The 18,183-nt window shown below is 40.6% G+C and overlaps 1 protein-coding gene across 1 annotated transcript in view; it reads right to left on the bottom strand.

Moving 5' to 3' along the window:
* The window catches only part of LOC124789721 (collagen alpha-1(XVIII) chain-like), a 971,515-nt gene that overhangs the window by 5,901 nt on the left and 947,431 nt on the right, over positions 1-18,183 (bottom strand). Inside the window, exon 26 of the mRNA XM_047257171.1 lies at positions 4,204-4,319. Within this exon, the coding sequence (XP_047113127.1) occupies positions 4,204-4,319 (116 nt within the window). The remainder of the gene's footprint in view (positions 1-4,203; positions 4,320-18,183) is intronic.

Here is an 18,183-nt window from a genome sequence, read left to right as displayed (position 1 = left end):
CCATGATCTCACCACTATTGAACACTACCTTTCCCAATGTCTGTCAGACTCCAAACCCACTACCTCATTACTCACACATCTTACTAACTTTATCCCAACAAATGACTACTTCTGGTTTGAAGGGAAGACATACAAACAAATCTGGCACAGACAAGGCACCCACATGGCACTTTCATATGCCAACCTGTTTATGGGTCATCTAGAAGAAACCTTCCTAGTCTCCCAAAACTTCAAACCCCAGGTCCGGTTCAGGTTCAATGATGACATCTTCATGGCCTGGACTTGAGGCTGAAGACACACTGTCTTCATTCCTTCATAACCTCAAAACTTCTGTGCCATCCACCTTACCTTGTACTCCTCATACCACCTTCCAGGATGTAGAACATCTCCCCTTTGATTGCTCCATCCACATCTGCCAACATTAAACCCACCAACAGTACCTGCATTCTGACAGCTGTCTTACCTTCCACACCAAAAAGTTCATACCAGGGCGACATATCTACAGTGACAAGAATTCCCTTGCTTAGTATGTTGAGGGTCTCACAAAGGCTTTCACACACAGGTACTAGCTCCCAGAGCTAGTCCACAAACAGATTTTCTGTGCCACATCCCCCCCCCCCCCCCCCAGACTTCCCATCACCTCCAAGAACTAGCTATGTCTTCACCACCAACTTTTCTGAACTCTTCCTTATGACACATTCTACACTCCCAAAAATAGCCTGGCCTCAACTTACAGTAATATGCTGCTTCCTCACCCTCCACCCAACAGTTTCCAACTGTCCCTTCGCCCTCCTATCACTAGCTCCCAGTCCAAATCACCTCACTCTCATTACATGCACACAGTTCTCTGCCAATGCACCAACCAGTCTTCTCCCATTCTCTGCTCCTCTCCATTTCCAGTCCTCATGCTTCTCCTCCCCATCCCCCTCCCAGCCTCCAAATGTTGTGCCTGACTGCCTAATCCTCCTGTCATCAAGTGCTCGCATATTCCACCAGACAGCACTCATTCCTCCTTCCAGATGCACCCTGCTATCCTTCCGTATACCACGCTGCACTGCTGCTTTTGTTTAATTCTGGCCACAGCAGCCCAACAGTGGTCATGTGTGCATCAGGTGTGCCTGCTTCAATGAATGTGTGGCTTTTTCCTCTTCTGAAGAAGGCTTTGCCCAAAACCTCATGCGTAGCATTGTTGTGCGTGTCTCTAGCTCAATTTGGCATCTTTATGATGAGTAGCAATCTATACTTTTCATGTTGTTGTACTGGTCTTCAGTCCAGAGACTGATTCGATGCAGCTCTCCATGCTACTCTATCCTGTGCAAGCATCTTCATCTCCCAGTACCTACTGCAACCTACATCTTTCTGAATCTGCTTAGTGTATTCATCTCTTGGTCTCCCTCTACGATTTTTACCCTCCACGCTGCCCTGCAATACTAAATTGGTGATCCCTTGATGCCTCAGAACATGTCCTACCAACTGATCCCTTCTTCTAGTCAAGGTGTGCGGCAAATTTCTGTTCTCCCTAATTCTATTCCATACCTCCTCATTAGTTATGTGATCTACCCATCTAATCTTCAGCATTTTTCTGTAGCACCACATTTCGAAAGTTTCTATTCTCTTCTTGTCCAAACTATTTATCATCCACATTTCACTTCCATTCATGGCCACATTCCATACAAATACTTTCAGAAACGAATTCATGACACTTAAATCTATACTCGATGTTAACAAATTTCTGTTCTTCAGAAACGCTTTCCTTGCCATTGCCATCCTCTCTACTTCGACCATCATCAGTTATTTTGCTCCACAAATAGCAAAACTCCTTCACTACTTTAAGCATCCGATTTCCTAATCTAATATCTTCAACATCACCCGATTTAATTCGACTACATTCCATTATCCTCAATTTCCTTTTGTTGATGTTCATCTAATATTCTCCTTTCAAGACACTGACCATTCCGTTCAACTGCTCTTCCATGTCCTTTGCTGTCTCTGACAGAATTACAATGGCATCGGCGAACCTCAAAGTTTTTATTTCTTCTCCATGGATTTTAATTCCTACTCTGAATTTTTCTTTTGTTTACTTTACTGCTTGCTCAATATACAGATTGAATAACATCGGGGATAAGCTACAACCCTGTCTTACTCCCTTTCCAACCGCTGCTTCCGTTTCATGCCCCCTCGAGTCTTATAACTGCCATTTGGTTTCTGCACAAATTGTAAATAGCCTTTCGCTCCCTGTATTTTACCCCTGCCACCTTCAGAATTTGAAAGAGATTATTCCGGTCAAGATTGTCAAAAGCTTTCTCTAAGTCTACAAATGCTAGAAACGTAGGTTTGCCTTTCCTTAATCCATTTTCTAAGATAAATCATAGGGTCAGTACTGCCTCACGTGTTCTAACATTTCTATGGAATCCAAACTGATCTTCCCCGAGGTCAGCTTCTACCAGTTTTTCCATTCGTCTGTAAAGAATTCGTGTTAATATTTTTCAGCCTTGGCTTATTAAAATGATAGTTCGGTAATTTTCACATCTTTCAACACCTGCTTTCTTTGGGATTGGAATTAAATTCTGCTTGAAGTCTGAGGGTATTTCGCCTGCCTCATACATCTTGCTCACCAGATGGTAGGGTTTTGTCAGGGCTGGCTCTCCACAGGCTATTAGTAGTTCTAATGGAATGTTGTCTACTCCAGGGGCCTTCTTTCGGCTTAGGTCTTTCAGTGCTCTGTCAAACTCTTCATGCAGTATCATATCACCCATTTCATCTTCATCTACATCCTCTTCCATTTACATAATATTGTCAAGTACATCATCCTTGTATAGACCCTCTACATACTCCTTCCAGCTTTCTGCTTTACCTTCTTTGCTTAGAACTGGGTTTCCATCTGAGCTCTTAATATTCGTACAAGTGGTTCTCTTTTCTCCAAAGGTCTCTTTAATTTTCTTGTAGGCAGTATCTATCTTACCCCTTGTGACATATGCCTCTACATCCTTACATTTGTCCTCTAGGCATCCCTGCTTAACCATTTTGCACTTCCTGTTGATCTCATTTTTGAGACGTTTGTATTCCTTTTTGCCTGCTTCATTTACTGCATTTTTATATTTTCTCCTTTCACCAGTTAAACTCAATATTTCTTCTGTTCCCCAAGGATTTCTACTAGCCCTCGTCTTTTTACCTACTTGATCCTCTGCTGCCTACACTATTTCATCCCTCAAAGCTACCCATTCTTCTTCTACTGTATTTCTTTCCCCCATTCCTGTCAATTGTTCCCTAATGCTCTCCCCAAAACTCTGTACAACCTCTGGTTCTTTCAGTTTATCCAGGTCCCATCTCCTTAAATTCCCACCATTTTGCAGTTTCTTCAATTTTAATCTACAGTTCATAACCGATAGATTGTGGTCAGAGTCCACATCTGCCCCTGGAAATGTCTTACAATTTAAACCTGGTTCCTAAATCTCCGTCTTACAATTATATAATCTATCTGAAACCTTCAAGTATCACCAGGCCTCTTCCACGTATGCAACCTTGTTTTATGATTCTTGAACCAAGTGTTAGCTATGATTAAGTTATCCTCTTTCTTTTCTGAACCCCATTCTATATTCATCTACTATGTTTCCTCTCAACAGATGCCCCTCCATTGTGGTTGCTGAGGCACGCAAGCCTGCCCACCAACGTCAAGATCCATTGTTCGGGGCGGGAGGGGGGAGATAATGTTTTAACTTTGTTGAATTCCCATTCTGGACTTTCCATTGTTTTAGTTTTGGCCTTCAGGCAACTTAAAATTATACAAGGCTGAGACTGTATGATAGTACAGAAAATAAAACACAAGAGTTTCAGATGGGATGGAATCACTATACATATGACGTTGTCTGGTGTTTGGCACAGAGGAGTGTAGGTGACAAGGAGATGGAAGAGGAGTTGCATGATACGAATGCACAACCTATCCATCTGCACTACCTCCCCACCATTTCTTCCCCACCTCCAGTATCTCAATCTTTGCATAAGCTATTTGTAATTGATAGAACCCACCTCAAAATGTGCTTCCAGTAGCATCATTACTAGCATTAAATAAAATTAAATAAATAATTCCCAGCACCCAACATTAACATCAATATCTTATGTTAGAGAATGTATACAGAACAAAATTGTATATTACTCAAAACGCACAAGGCTGTGTCACTCAGAATGCCAATTCAGATTACTTACCATCCAAAATCAGTGAGAATGTTTTTACCACTAAAACTGTATATTCGTGGCTGTTGTGAGAAAACAGCACCATCACCATTAAACATTTCCTTCCACGAATTGAACAACACATCGCCCTAGAACATATATAAAAAAACAAAGCTGTCTGAGTTGCCAATTTTCAAAATTTGGAATCTATGCAGTAAGAAATGACTCAAAATACCTTAAACTCAAAATATAAAGACTGTTAATCAGTGTCCTAGAAACACATGACCAAAAAATTACATTATTGTAAGGTTAAGCACATAAGCATTAATATTCCTGTATCAACTGTTTCAGGAGGGGAAAATATAAAAATAGGAAGATAAGATAACGAATGAGAAATGTAGAACACTTACAGGTAAAAACATACATTTTATCACATTACATGATATGCTGAGCATGTGAGCAGAGACTAAGAAGGATTTAGGTGATGGCAAACAAGCAATTGCACTTGAGTCTAGCACATACTATGTGTAAAAATTCAAAACCATTCTTGCACTTGGTGTCCAGTGTTTTCAGAACATTGTAGATGACACAAGGAAGAATCTCCACAGTGACCTGTTACATAGTTTCCGGTTTTGGTGTTCACAACAGCCTCATACTGTGACCCCATACTACTTTTGTAGACTGTTCATTGCTCTATTGATTCTCTGTTTGCACAATGGATAGCTTGAAGACAGGAGCAGGATAAATGAGATCAAATGATTTCTTATAGATTGTAAATAATTTAGGAGTAAAGGAGAACAGTCACTGAACAGCGGAAGGGTTGAGCTTACCAACATGGACAAAAAAAAAAAACTCTAAAAGTAAAGGAATAATATGAACTGCCACTTTAATATAAGAAGTACTGTTTTGATCCAAGAATCATGGAATTGGGGGACCACTAACTAAATAATAATATAAGAAAGAAAAAACAGTTAACAGCTACTATCTTTGCTCGAACAGCTAAGTATAAGCCTCTTCTGTTTGGAGTCGTCTCTTCCAGTTCTGTGTGTCCTGCATCAACACCTCAAAATCGTTAGCAAAGTTATAATTACTTATTATATAAAATATGAAAACCAATCCATGATTAACTAGTCTAACATTGTTAATGAATAGAGTTACCAATTTATTTTACATCATACTTTTACATGATTACATATGGTCTTAGTTTCATGCATTAATCTATCTTATGAGGCCTATGTCCTGCAGTGGTTCAAAGATAGCATACCAACTCGTGCTTCATTAAACTGCGAGCGCAAGTTGTGCCATGAGTGGCGCACGGTGTGCAGGGCGTGACCAACTGCAGTGACCCGAGCAGGCAGTTGCGTGAGAGCAGACATCATTGATAGTTGTGTTTATATTGTGAATTTTTTGGAGTAAATTTATTAAGACTTGGACTAAACAATTTGATACCATTGATTTGAAATTTACCTACATTGATTTTATACCTTATTTGTATTTCAATTTCACACTTTATCATTTTTGGATGTTTTCAGTTTCTATTTTATTCACTTAGTAGTCTCCCAATGTGATGACACTGAGATAAAAATGTTACTACTTATATTGAAGGGGCAATACAGATTAGTTTTTTCCTTTTTAGAGGTTTTTTGATATTTCAATTTATGTTTCATTTTATGCTTTTCAAACTTCATATTTTACCAGTAGACACGATATGATCAACGCACTATCCCAACATTCATACACATACTTTGCTGAACATACACAAAATTGCGACGAAAGATATTTTTCACTTACGCAATTTACATGTTTCTTTTTTTCAGTTCTCACGTGTATTCACTAGCTGTGTTTTGGTATATACTTAGGTAATTTAGGTAACATAAGCAACAAGCTGTGGTGACAATTCTAAATCAAATCAGAAGAAAGTGGGCTGCCATTGCACTTTCTTTCAATAGGCTGCCTAGACTAGTAATGCAAAACCATTTGATTTAGTACTGAATTTCATACTGCTAATAGAACTACAAAGAAATCTGGAAGAGTACATGTTTATCTTTTACAGTTGAGTCACAATGATTTTTTTTAGCTTTGTAGGTGTTGAAATGGGTGACTTCAAAAGACAAAAATCATCATTGTTGGTCAACCATAAAAGGTAAAGAAATGTTCTCATGGGCTTTTATTACGATCTGTTGAGCTCTACAATTTGCTACTATATTAGTTGATGTAGCTGTTATGTATTACATAGTGTATATCAAGAGAGTGCACTGGTGGAAAACTTTTTACTTTACGTAGTTGATGAAATTTAAATGGCTGAACAGACTTTCATGAAGCACATCATTTCAATTAACCCAGCTTTCAGCTTTAAAAAAAAAAAAAAAAAAATCACTACATTGAAATGGGAACTTTTCATTTAAGAGCTACAATGCCATAAGCAGGTACTCATGTTAAACTTAGAACACCCCTCTGTATGTGTCAGGGGTAAAAAAAAGAAAAGGAAAAATAAAACATTGCTAGTTTTTGGAAGAAACCTTTCGATGGGTAGAAAACACAGATATATGCAGAGAGAGAGTGTGCGCACTGTAGGTCATCGAAAGATTTCTTCTGAACATTAATCATTCTTTTTGTGTGAGCCTGCCAATGACTCAACACTTCTGATACTTGGTGAGTGGGCCTTTACTTCTAAATAACTTCTTTCTACTTTTTTAAGGGATAGTGGTTAAATTGGTGGGAAAAATGTTCTTTCACTTATTTAATATGAATAGCCCAAATGTATGTGTCCTTCATCTTGTGTATTTTGGGAAATTTTTTGTGATACAAAGCAAACAAACACCAATACTATTTCTTTTTCACATCTCTACCCATGCAGACACCGTGACTAACGTTTTCTTGAAAAGATTCCACCTACTCAAAGAAAATACCTGTACAACATAAGTCGGCAGAGCACATGCCAAAGCCAGAAAGGAAATGTCCTGATTATCATATGCTCCGTAACTGCCTGATTGTGCCAAAACATACAACAACGAGGCAAATTATGCATATGAATCATTTGTACAATATGACTTTGTACACAAGTTTGTATGTCTGTCATGTATAATTTATTATTAAAAAAACCTTACGGAGAGATGGAATAGGTTTGATCATTTCACACACCATCTCACTCAAGTTTACTGAATACACTATTGCAAAACTGTCATTTTTGTTTTTAAATACATGCTAAAATCTACAGTCCAACAAAGGGGATGAAGTCTGTTCAAAATCTCCTTATCATTAAAAATTCTAGTATTGAAAAACTAGTATTATGGAATAAAAAGATTTTCTTTGAGAAAATAAAGGTTAGGCTTTAATGTCCCATTAACAATGAAGTCATTAGAGATGGAGCTCAAGCTCGGATTGCGAAAAAAATCATGCCTACCCTTTTGAAGTACCATTCCAGCATTTCTTTATTATTTTTATTTGGTCCACTAATCATTTTTAATACCCTGTTTGTACAAATGATGTAGAACAAATTAGAGGTGACATAATTCTTTTGTAATTACAGTAGTAATTGAGTGAGACTATATGCTTCACATAATCAAAGCACATCATAATATAAAGTGACATATTAAATTGCTAGTATGCATGATACAGGGTAAGTCAGGGGTGACACTACTTATTTATAGTTACAATAGTTATTAAGTGAGATTACACGAGCAATACAGTCACCATAAATCCATATATATTATAAAAATGTATGTATGTATGAACGTATTCATGTATGTACGTATGTATGTATGCATGCATGCATGTTCCACGTCTCCTCCTAAACTACCGGACTGATTTCAACCAAACTTTGTACATATGACTTACTATCCAGTAAGAAGTACTGTGGGGTAGGAACAATCTCCCTCTCAAAGCAGTAGGGGTGGAGGTGAAAAATTATTGTATCCCATGATGCACAAGTAGTCAGATAATATCCATTCAATATTTGAGAATGAGAGCAATTAGTGGTTTGCAACAAACCAAAGCTTCATGAGTTTTTTCTCATTTGACATACTGAAAGGAAAAATGTTTATTGTTCACTTCATTTTCACTGTGCATTACACTGTGTATTACTTCTTTACTAGTACCTCTATTCATAATACATTCTGCAGACAGTATACACTTATACAACTGAATGTACCTGCAAGAAGATATGACTGTATGACATATAGTTCAGGACACATGGCTTATAAACACTGAGGTGCATGATAAACTACAGTACCATGCATGATGTTTCAATTTATTACTTCTCTATTACTGATTTTTTTGCAACAAATTTTGCAGACGGTATCCACATATAAAATTGAATGTACCTGCACAATTATTAGTGTACAATACAAGATAGGACATCGTAAACATCAAGCTGTGTGAAACTGCATGGCAAAATCTATTACAGGTACGGGTGAAATATTTATACAAATATGAGTGAAATTCATTAAATGTGTGACAACTGCGTACTGTTGGGGTAATAACCAAAAACCTGCCGTTGGGGTATTGGCGATAACGTGCAAGGAGGAGCAGGAGGAGGAGGAGTTGGATAGGCACAGAGGGGTAAGGAGGATTTGGACACTGATAGGGGTAGTGTCTTTGATTCATAATCAAAACGTCTTCGGTCCCGGGTTCGATCCCCGGCACTGCCTAAATTTTGATATATAATCAGCATTGGTGGCCGAAGACTCCCGGCATAAGAAGTCAGCCTCATTCTGCCAACGGCCTTGTCAAAGAGGGCGGAGGAGCGGATAGAGGTTCAGGGCACTCTCTTGTCCTACGGGTGGGAAATTGCCCTTAAAGGCGGAACAATCAGCAATGATCAACGACATGAGGATGCAGAAGGCAATGGAAACCACTGCATTAAAGACACATAACGTGTATCCACAGGACATGTGGCCTGTAATTGAAGAAGTATCATGATGATCTCTCCATTGGCAAAAGATTCCGGAATAGTCCCCCATTCGGATCTCCGGGAGGGGACTGCCAAAGGGGAGGTTACCATGAGAAAAAGATTGAATAATCAACGAAAGGATAACGTTCTACGAGTCGGGGCGTGGAATGTCAGAAGCTTGAACGTGGTAGGGAAACTAGAAAATCTGAAAAGGGAAATGCAAAGGCTCAATCTAGATATAGTAGGGGTCAGTTAAGTGAAGTGGAAAGAAGACAAGGATTTCTGGTCAGATGAGTATCGGGTAATATCAACAGCAGCAGAAAATGGTATAACAGGTGTAGGATTCGTTATGAATAGGAAGGTAGGCAGAGGGTGTGTTACTGTGAACAGTTCAGTGACCGGGTTGTTCTAACCAGAATCGACAGCAGACCAACACCGACAACGATAGTTCAGGTATACATGCCGACGTAGCAAGCTGAAGATGAAAAATAGAGTGTATGAGGATATTGAAAGGGTAATGCAGTATGTAAAGGGGGACGAAAATCTAATAGTCATGGGCGACTGGAATGCAGTTGTAGGGGAAGGAGTAGAAGAACAGGTTACAGGAGAATATGGGCTTGGGACAAGGAATGAAAGAGGAGAAAGACTAATTGAGTTCTGTAACAAGTTTCAGCTAGTAATAGCGAATACCCTGTTCAAGAATCACAAGAGGAGGAGGTATACTTGGAAAAGGCCGGGAGACACGGGAAGATTTCAATTAGATTACATCAAGGTCAGACAGAGACTCCGAAATCAGATACTGGATTGTAAGGCGTACCCAAGAGCAGATATAGACTCAGATCACAATATAGTAGTGATGAAGAGTAGGCTGAAGCTCAAGACATTAGTCAGGAAGAATCAATACGCAAAGAAGTGGGATACGGAAGTACTAAGGAATGACGAGATACGTTTGAAGTTCTCTAACGCTATAGATACAGCAATAAGGAATAGCACAGTAAGCAGTACAGTTGAAGAGGAATGGACATCTCTAAAAAGGGCCATCACAGAAGTTGGGAAGGAAAACATAGGCACAAAGAAGGTAGCTGCGAAGAAACCATGGGTAACAGAAGAAATACTTCAGTTGATTGATGAAAGGAGGAAGTACAAACATGTTCCGGGAAAATCAGGAATACAGAAATACAAGTCGCTGAGGAATGAAATAAATAGGAAGTGCAGGGAAGCTAAGACGAAATGGCTGCGGGAAAAATGTGAAGACATCGAAAAAGATATGATTGTCGGAAGGACAGACTCAGCCTACAGGAAAGTCAAAACAACCTTTGGTGACATTAAAAGCAACGGTGGTAACATTAAGAGTGCAACGGGAATTCCACTGTTAAATGCAGAGGAGAGAGCAGATAGGTGGAAAGAATACATTGAAAGCCTCTATGAGGGTGAAGATTTGTCTGATGTGATAGAAGAAGAAACAGGAGTCGATTTAGAAGAGATAGGCGATCCAGTATTAGAATCGGAATGTAAAAGAGCTTTGGAGGACTTACGGTCAAATAAGGCAGGAGGGATAGATAACATTCCATCAGAATTTCTAAAATCATTGGGGGAAATGGCAACAAAACGACTATTCACGTTGGTGTGTAGAATATATGAGTCTGGCGACATACCATCTGACTTTCGGAAAAGCATCATCCACACAATTCCGAAGACGGCAAGAGCTGACAAGTGCGAGAATTATCGCACAATCAGCTTAACAGCTCATGCATCGAAGCTGCTTACAAGAATAATATACAGAAGAATGGAAAAGAAAATTGAGAATGTGCTAGGTGACGATCAGTTTGGCTTTAGGAAAAGTAAAGGGACGAGAAAGGCAATTCTGAAGTTACGGCTGATAGTGGAAGCAAGGCTAAAGAAAAATCAAGACACTTTCATAGGATTTGTCGACCTGGAAAAAGCGTTCGACAATATAAAATGGTGCAAGCTGTTCGAGATTCTGAAAAAAGTAGGGGTAAGCTATAGGGAGAGACGGGTCATATACAATATGTATAACAACCAAGAGGGAATAATAAGAGTGGACGATCAAGAACGAAGTGCTCGTATTAAGAAGGGTGTAAGACATGGCTGTAGCCTTTCGCACCTACTCTTCAATCTGTACATCGAGGAAGCAATGATGGAAATAAAAGAAAGGTTCAGGAGTGGAATTAAAATACAAGGTGAAAGGATATCAATGATACGATCGCTGATGACATTGCTATCCTGAGTGAAAGTGAAGAAGAATTAAATGATCTGCTGAATGGAATGAACAGTCTAATGAGTACACAGTATGGTTTGAGAGTAAATCGGAGAAAGACGAAGGTAATCAGAAGTAGTAGAAATGAGAACAGCGAGAAACTTAACATCAGGATTGATGGTCACGAAGTCAATGAAGTTAAGGAATTCTGCTACCTAGGCAGTAAAATAACCAATGACGGACAGAGCAAGGAGGACATCAACAGCAGACTCGCTATGGCAAAAAAGGCATTTCTCGCCAAGAGAAGTCTACTAATATCAAATACCGGCCTTAATTTGAGGAAGAAATTTCTGAGGATGTACGTCTGGAGTACAGCATTGTATGGTAGTGAAACATGGACTGTGGGAAAACCGGAACAGAAGAGAATTGAAGCATTTGAGATGTGGTGCTATAGACGAATGTTGAAAATTAGGTGGACTGATAAGATAAGGAATGAGGAGGTTCTACGCAGAATCGGAGAGGAAAGGAATATGTGGAAAACACTGATAAGGAGAAGGGACAGGATGATAGGACATCTGCTAAGACATGAGGGAATGACTTCCATGTTACTAGAGGGAGCTGTAGAGGGCAAAAACTGTAGAGGAAGACAGAGATTGGAATACGTCAAGCAAATAATTGAGGACGTAAGTTGCAAGTGCTACTCTGAGATGAAGAGGTCAGCACAGGAAAGGAATTCGTGGCGGGCTGCATCAAACCAGTCAGTAGACTGATGACCAAAAAAAAAGGGGGGGAGGAGAAGATGGATAGAGAGAGGAGGAGGGAGAAACGGGCATAGAAAGGTAAGAGGAGATGGATGGAAGGAGGGGAAGAAGTAAATGGACGGTAGAACATGGACAAACAAGGGGTGGGGGGAGGAAGAGATGGACAGGGGGAGGAGGAGGAGGAGGAGGAGGAGGAGGAGATGGACAGAGAGATTTGGGGGGGGGGAGGTGTACAGGAAGAGGGGGGGAAGACAGACAGAGGAAGGAAACAGGAAAACAGGAGGAGATGGACTTAAAGGAGATGAGGAGGTGATAGAGAGGAGGAGGACGAGATGAATTTAGAAGAGGGGGAAAGGATGGGTAGAGGGAGAAGCAGATGGACAGAGTGTGGAGGTGCAGGTGGAATGAGAGAGAGAGAGAGAGAGAGAGAGAGAGAGAGAGAGGGGGGGGGGGAGTGGGAGCAAGCAGATAGAGAATAGGGGAGGAGCAGATAGATGGAGAGATGGGGGGAAGAGCAGATGAACAGAGAGAGGATGGAAGATAAGATGGACTAATAGACGACTGGAATGAATACCCACCCTGGCAATACTGGGTACTCAGCTGGTAGTAACAGAAAGTGACATAATACATGATTATATAATTAACAATGTCTGATAAATCAGGTTTACTTGTTATGATGTTCCAGAAATTCAGAGGCAGAGTAGAAGCAGTGTTTAAGCAAGAACTGCTTCAACTTTACTTGAACTGTATTTAATGTTGGGAAGGATTTTAAATAAGAAGTTATGTAATGTAACTCCGATATGTACAATCACCTTTAAGACAGAGGCAGTATTTTCAGAATTTTAAAAAGAAAGAGGTCTAGAGGAATCCCTGTATTTATCTTGCTTTATCATTCGGATAATGACCGTATACTGGTATACTGCCATGGTAGAGTGTCACTACTGATGAGCAACTTCTATTTTGAGTAAGAATATAATAGAAAATGTAAGTGTATTCAGTTTTTTATGTAGACTGTTAAGGTGCATCTCTCACTTGAAATCATCCTGAATGTGTAGCATAAGAACTGTGTCTGACTCACATCTGAATAATTTTTTCATTTACCATTCAATGGTTAAAGCAATGTTTTCAGGACTGAGATTTCACTTGGTGTGAAATTTAACTGCCACATTTTTTTCATAATTTATGTTGAGCCTATTGGTCCTGAACCATTACACTAAATCTTTCATAACTAATGTTGCAGGTCCCACAGCTTTTCCTCACCGTTTGACGCAATTAGTACATCAGTGTCATCTGCAAAGAATACTGTGGTTTGTCATTTATTGTATCAGCCAAGTCATTTACATACAGCAGAAATAGGACAGGTCCTATAACTTCTGTGAAGCCTTCTTGATATTTTTTCATTACTCTAAGAACTAGAAAGTCTGTGTTTCGCTATCTTTGTGTTATACTTCTGTAATCTGTTCACAATCGTTGATGTATGACTGGATCCACCTTTTACCTCTAATACCTCAATTACTTAACCTAATCTCATGATTAGTAACATTGAAGGCTGTACTTAAATACGAAATATTTCAGGTACATGTTACTTACCATCCACTACTGTTAGTATCTCATTCAATAAGGAAAAATTACGAACTGGGTTGACTTTCCAGCTCTGAACTCATGCTTCGAGTCATTTATCGACATCTGTTTGTTTAACACCTGGCATCTCATCAGCATCCATTGAATATTTATTAGGTAATCCCTTCATAATTTTAGATAGCTCCCCAGGTACTGCAAGATACATGAATAACCTAACTGCTGAGCTATGTTTGAGAAATAAAGATTGAAAGCACTAGCCACTTGACTGGGATCAGTTAGTTTATTGTTATTCTTAATCACCCCTATATTACTGTGATTAACTGACCTTGTACCTATTTTGTTTTTTAAAACTTGCCACAATACATTAGTTCTATTTTTGAATTACACATTAGTAAGTAATTTTCAATTTTTTTGCATTTGGAGTTGTTTATGTTAGTATTTGTTTGCATCTTTCGAGTAGGCAATAAACTCCGGATTAGTAGTTCGCTTGGAGTGTTCATACAATCTCTCCTTATTTTGATACAAATCCTTTATCCATTCTGTGACCCACTTGTTTGTTTTCCAAACAGTTGTTTCGATATTTCAAGAAAATGCTTAAACAGTTCAGGGAAAGCATGGAAAATCTAAATTTGGATGACTGGATGTGGGTTTTGAATGTCATTCTCCTGAATATGAGTCCAGTGTCTTAACCACCTCACTTGGTACTTTCATTGAACAAAGTGTGGATGTATAGCATGAGGTAACAGACTGGAAATTTAAAATGCATCTTGTTCATTCATGATAAGTGTTTCAGTATTGTGCTGCCAGAGGTTACCATACTGACAAATTAAAATATGCAGTTAATGTACACTACACAACAGTGGGAAAGGATGACATTTTGGAAATTCCATGGTTATATAATATTTTATCATCTCTCTTCTCTCAAAAGACACACAGACATGACTGAAATGGTGTTACAGAGGTGGGATTTGATGGGAAGCCAGCTGAATAAGTGGAAAATTAATAGACATAAAAAGCAAATAACTGAGGTCAAATTGCCATATGGTGCACAATTGCAGATTATTATGGAGAGTCATTTTAGAGAACATGTTACTGCTCAATCAGTATTTTGATTCTGGACTGACAAATACACATACAAGCAACTCAACAAGAGATATCTACTGTGTCAGAACAAGAGCACTCCAGTAATCAAGGAAAATAGACCGGCTAGCATTACATATGACTGGGATGTTGTTCTCCGTTCTACACTCACTGGCCAGCATGAGGTATTACGTGTCAGACATCAGCACTAGCAAATGAGGCCATGTGGATGTTGTTGGACTTTTGGCAGGTCACAATGTCACTGGTGAACTACAGATTTTCACAGATGACTAGTAGACGGTGTTATTGAGATGTGATTTTACTGTAGTCAACAGCTAGTATTAAAACAATGGGAACTCAGAAATTGGCTGAATAGTTTATTTACACATATGAGAGAAGGAAAGTTGCTACTAACTATATAGCAGAGAGGCTGAGCCGCGATAGGCACAATAAAAAAATTCGCACAATCATAGCTTTCGGCCATTAAGGCCTTTGTCACCATTAGACACACAAACACACATGCGCACACACACACTCACGCAAGCGCGACTTGCACACAGATCTGCAGTGACCAACAGCACCAGTGCATGATGGGAGTGGCGACTGGGTGGGGGTAAGGAGGAGACTGGGGTGGGGAGGGGGAGGGATAGTATGGTGGGAATGGGGGACAGTGAAGTGTTGCAGTTTAGATGGAGGGTAGGAGAGAAGGTGCGGAGGGTGGTGGGGGTAAGTAGCAGAAAGGAGAGAAAAAAAATAAAAATAAAAGAAATTAAAAGACTGGGTGTGGCGGTGAAATGACGGCTGTGTGGTGCTGGAATGGGAACAGGGAGGAGGCTGGATGAGTGAGGACAGTGACTAACGAAAGTTGAGGCCAGGAGGGTTACGGGAACGTAGGATGTATTGGAGGGAAAGTTCCCACCTGCGCAATTCAGAAAAGCTGGTGCTGGCGTGAAGGACCCATATGGCACAGGCTGTGAAGCACTCATTGAGTTGAGGGTATCATGTTTGGCAGCGTGTTCAGCTACAGGGTAGTCCACTTGTTTTTTGGCCACAGTTTGTTAGTGGCCATTCATGCGGACAGACAGCTTGTTGGTTGTCATGCATACATAGAATGCAGCACAGTGGTTGCAGCTTAGCTTGTACATCACAGGAGTGGTTTCACAAGTAGCCATGCCTTTGATGTGATAGGTAATGTTAGTGACCAGACTGGAGTAGGTGGTGGTAGGAGGATGTATGGGACAGGTCTTGCATCTAGGTCTATTACAGGGGTATGAGCCATGAGGTAAGGGATTGGGAGCAGGGGTTGTGTAAGGATGGACGAGTATATTGTGTATGTTTGGTGGATGGCGGAATACCACAGTGGGAGGGGTGGGAAGGATAGTGGGTAGGACATTTCCCATTTCAGGGCACGACGAGAGGTAACCGAAACCCTGGCAGAGAAGGTCATTCAGTTGCTCCAGTCCTGGATGGTACTGAGCTACGAGCAGAATGCTCCTCTGTGGCTGGACTGTGGGACTTTTGGAGGTGGTGGGACACTGGAACATAAGGCACAGGAGATTTGTTTTTGTACAAGGATGGGAGAATAATTACACCAAGAAGTCCCTTCCGTAGAGCCTAGCCACCTGTGGTTGTCACATCTGAAGTGACGAGCAGTCCCTCTATAAATATGTCTCTTCCGTACCTATCTTTCCAATCTCCCATCACCTCCCAAAGTCCCACAGTCCGGCCACAGAGGAGCATTCCACTCGTAACTCAATACCATCCGGAACTGGAGCAACTGAATGACATTCTGCACCAGGGTTTCGATTACCTCTCGTCATGCCCTGAAATGGGGAATGTCCTACCCACTATCCTTCCCACCCCTCCCACTGTGGTATTCCGCCGTTCACCGAACCTACACAATATACTCGTCCATCCTTACACAACCCCTGCTCCCAATCCCTTACCTCATGGCTCATACCTCTGTAATAGACCTAGATGCAAGACCTGTCCCATACATCCTCCTACCACCACCTACTCCAGTCTGGTCACTAACATTACCTATCACATCAAAGGCAGGGCTACCTGCAAAACCACTCATGTGATCTACAAGCTAAGCTGCAACCACTGTGCTGCTTTCTATGTAGGCATGACAACCAACAAGCTGTCTGTCCGCATGAACGGCTACTGATGAACTGTGGCCAAAAAACAAGTGGACCACCCTATTGCTGAACACGCTGCCAAACATGATACCCCTCATCTCAATGACTGCTTCACAGCCTGTGCCATATGGATCCTTCCCACCAACACCAGCTTTTCTGAATTGCGCAGGTGGGAACTTTCTCTGCAATACATCCCACATTTCTGTAACCCTCCTGGCATCATCCTTTGTTAGTCACTGTCCTCACCCATCCAGCCTCCTCCCTGTTTCCATTCCAGCACTACACCATCACACCCAGTCTTAATTTCTTTTATTTTTATTTTTTTCTCTCCTTTCCGCTGCTTACCCCCTGCCCCCTCCGCACCTTCTCTCTTACCCTCCATCTAAACTGCAACACTTCACTGTCCCCCATTCCCACCATACTATCCCTCCCCCTCGCAGCCCCAGCCTCCTCATTGCCCCCGGCCGAGCAGTTCTAGGTGCTACAGTCTGGAACCACGCGACCACTACGGTCGCAGGTTCGAATCCTGCCTCGGGCATGAATGTGCGTGCTGTCCTTAGGTTAGTTAGGTTTAAGTAGTTCTAAGTTCTAGGGGACCGATGACCTCAGAAGTTAAGTCCCATAGTACTCAAGAGGCATTTGAACCTTACCCCCACCCAGTCGCCACTCCCATCATGCACTGGTGCTGCTGCTCACAGTGTAGTTTCAGCTCTCTGATACTGCAGATGTGTGTGCAAGTTGCGCTTGTGTGTGTGTGTGTGTGTGTGTGTGTGTGTGTGTGTGTGTGTCTAATGCTGAAAAAGGCCTTAATGGCCAAAAGCTATGATTGTGTTAATCTTTTTAGTGTGCCTATCGCGGCTCAGCATCTCCGCTATATGGTGAGTAGCAACCTTCCTTCTCTGTGTGTATAATGGCAATCTCTCATTCCTATTTTACTACTGCACATTCTTGCAGCAACTTGTGAGCTCTTTCACGTTTTTCCATAATTTCATGATCTGGTGATCTTTTTTTATATCTTCAGTGATTTTTTTTGCATCTTCAGTGCCTCCCCCCCCCTTCCCCCTCCGCTGACCTTCTTCTTTGTTTGGATGATTTTTTTTCTTTACTGAATGACCATTTCACTTTAATTGACAATCATTTCTCTTAATTTTCTCGACACTACTTCTCTGTTTGGCAAATTTTTTATTTTTTAGTTACCACTTTTCATAGTTTAACAGTTCACTTCCTTGTTTTGCTATCGGTTTTCCCCGTTTATCAACAGTTTTACTTACATGGCTACTGTTTTTTTGTATTTAGCTACCTCTTCCAATTTGACACAGACTTATCTGCTTTTCATCAATT

The sequence above is a fragment of the Schistocerca piceifrons genome, chromosome 3 (assembly GCF_021461385.2).
Source record: "Schistocerca piceifrons isolate TAMUIC-IGC-003096 chromosome 3, iqSchPice1.1, whole genome shotgun sequence".
NCBI lineage: Eukaryota > Metazoa > Arthropoda > Insecta > Orthoptera > Acrididae > Schistocerca > Schistocerca piceifrons.
This window is presented reverse-complemented; position numbering and strand designations above follow the sequence as displayed.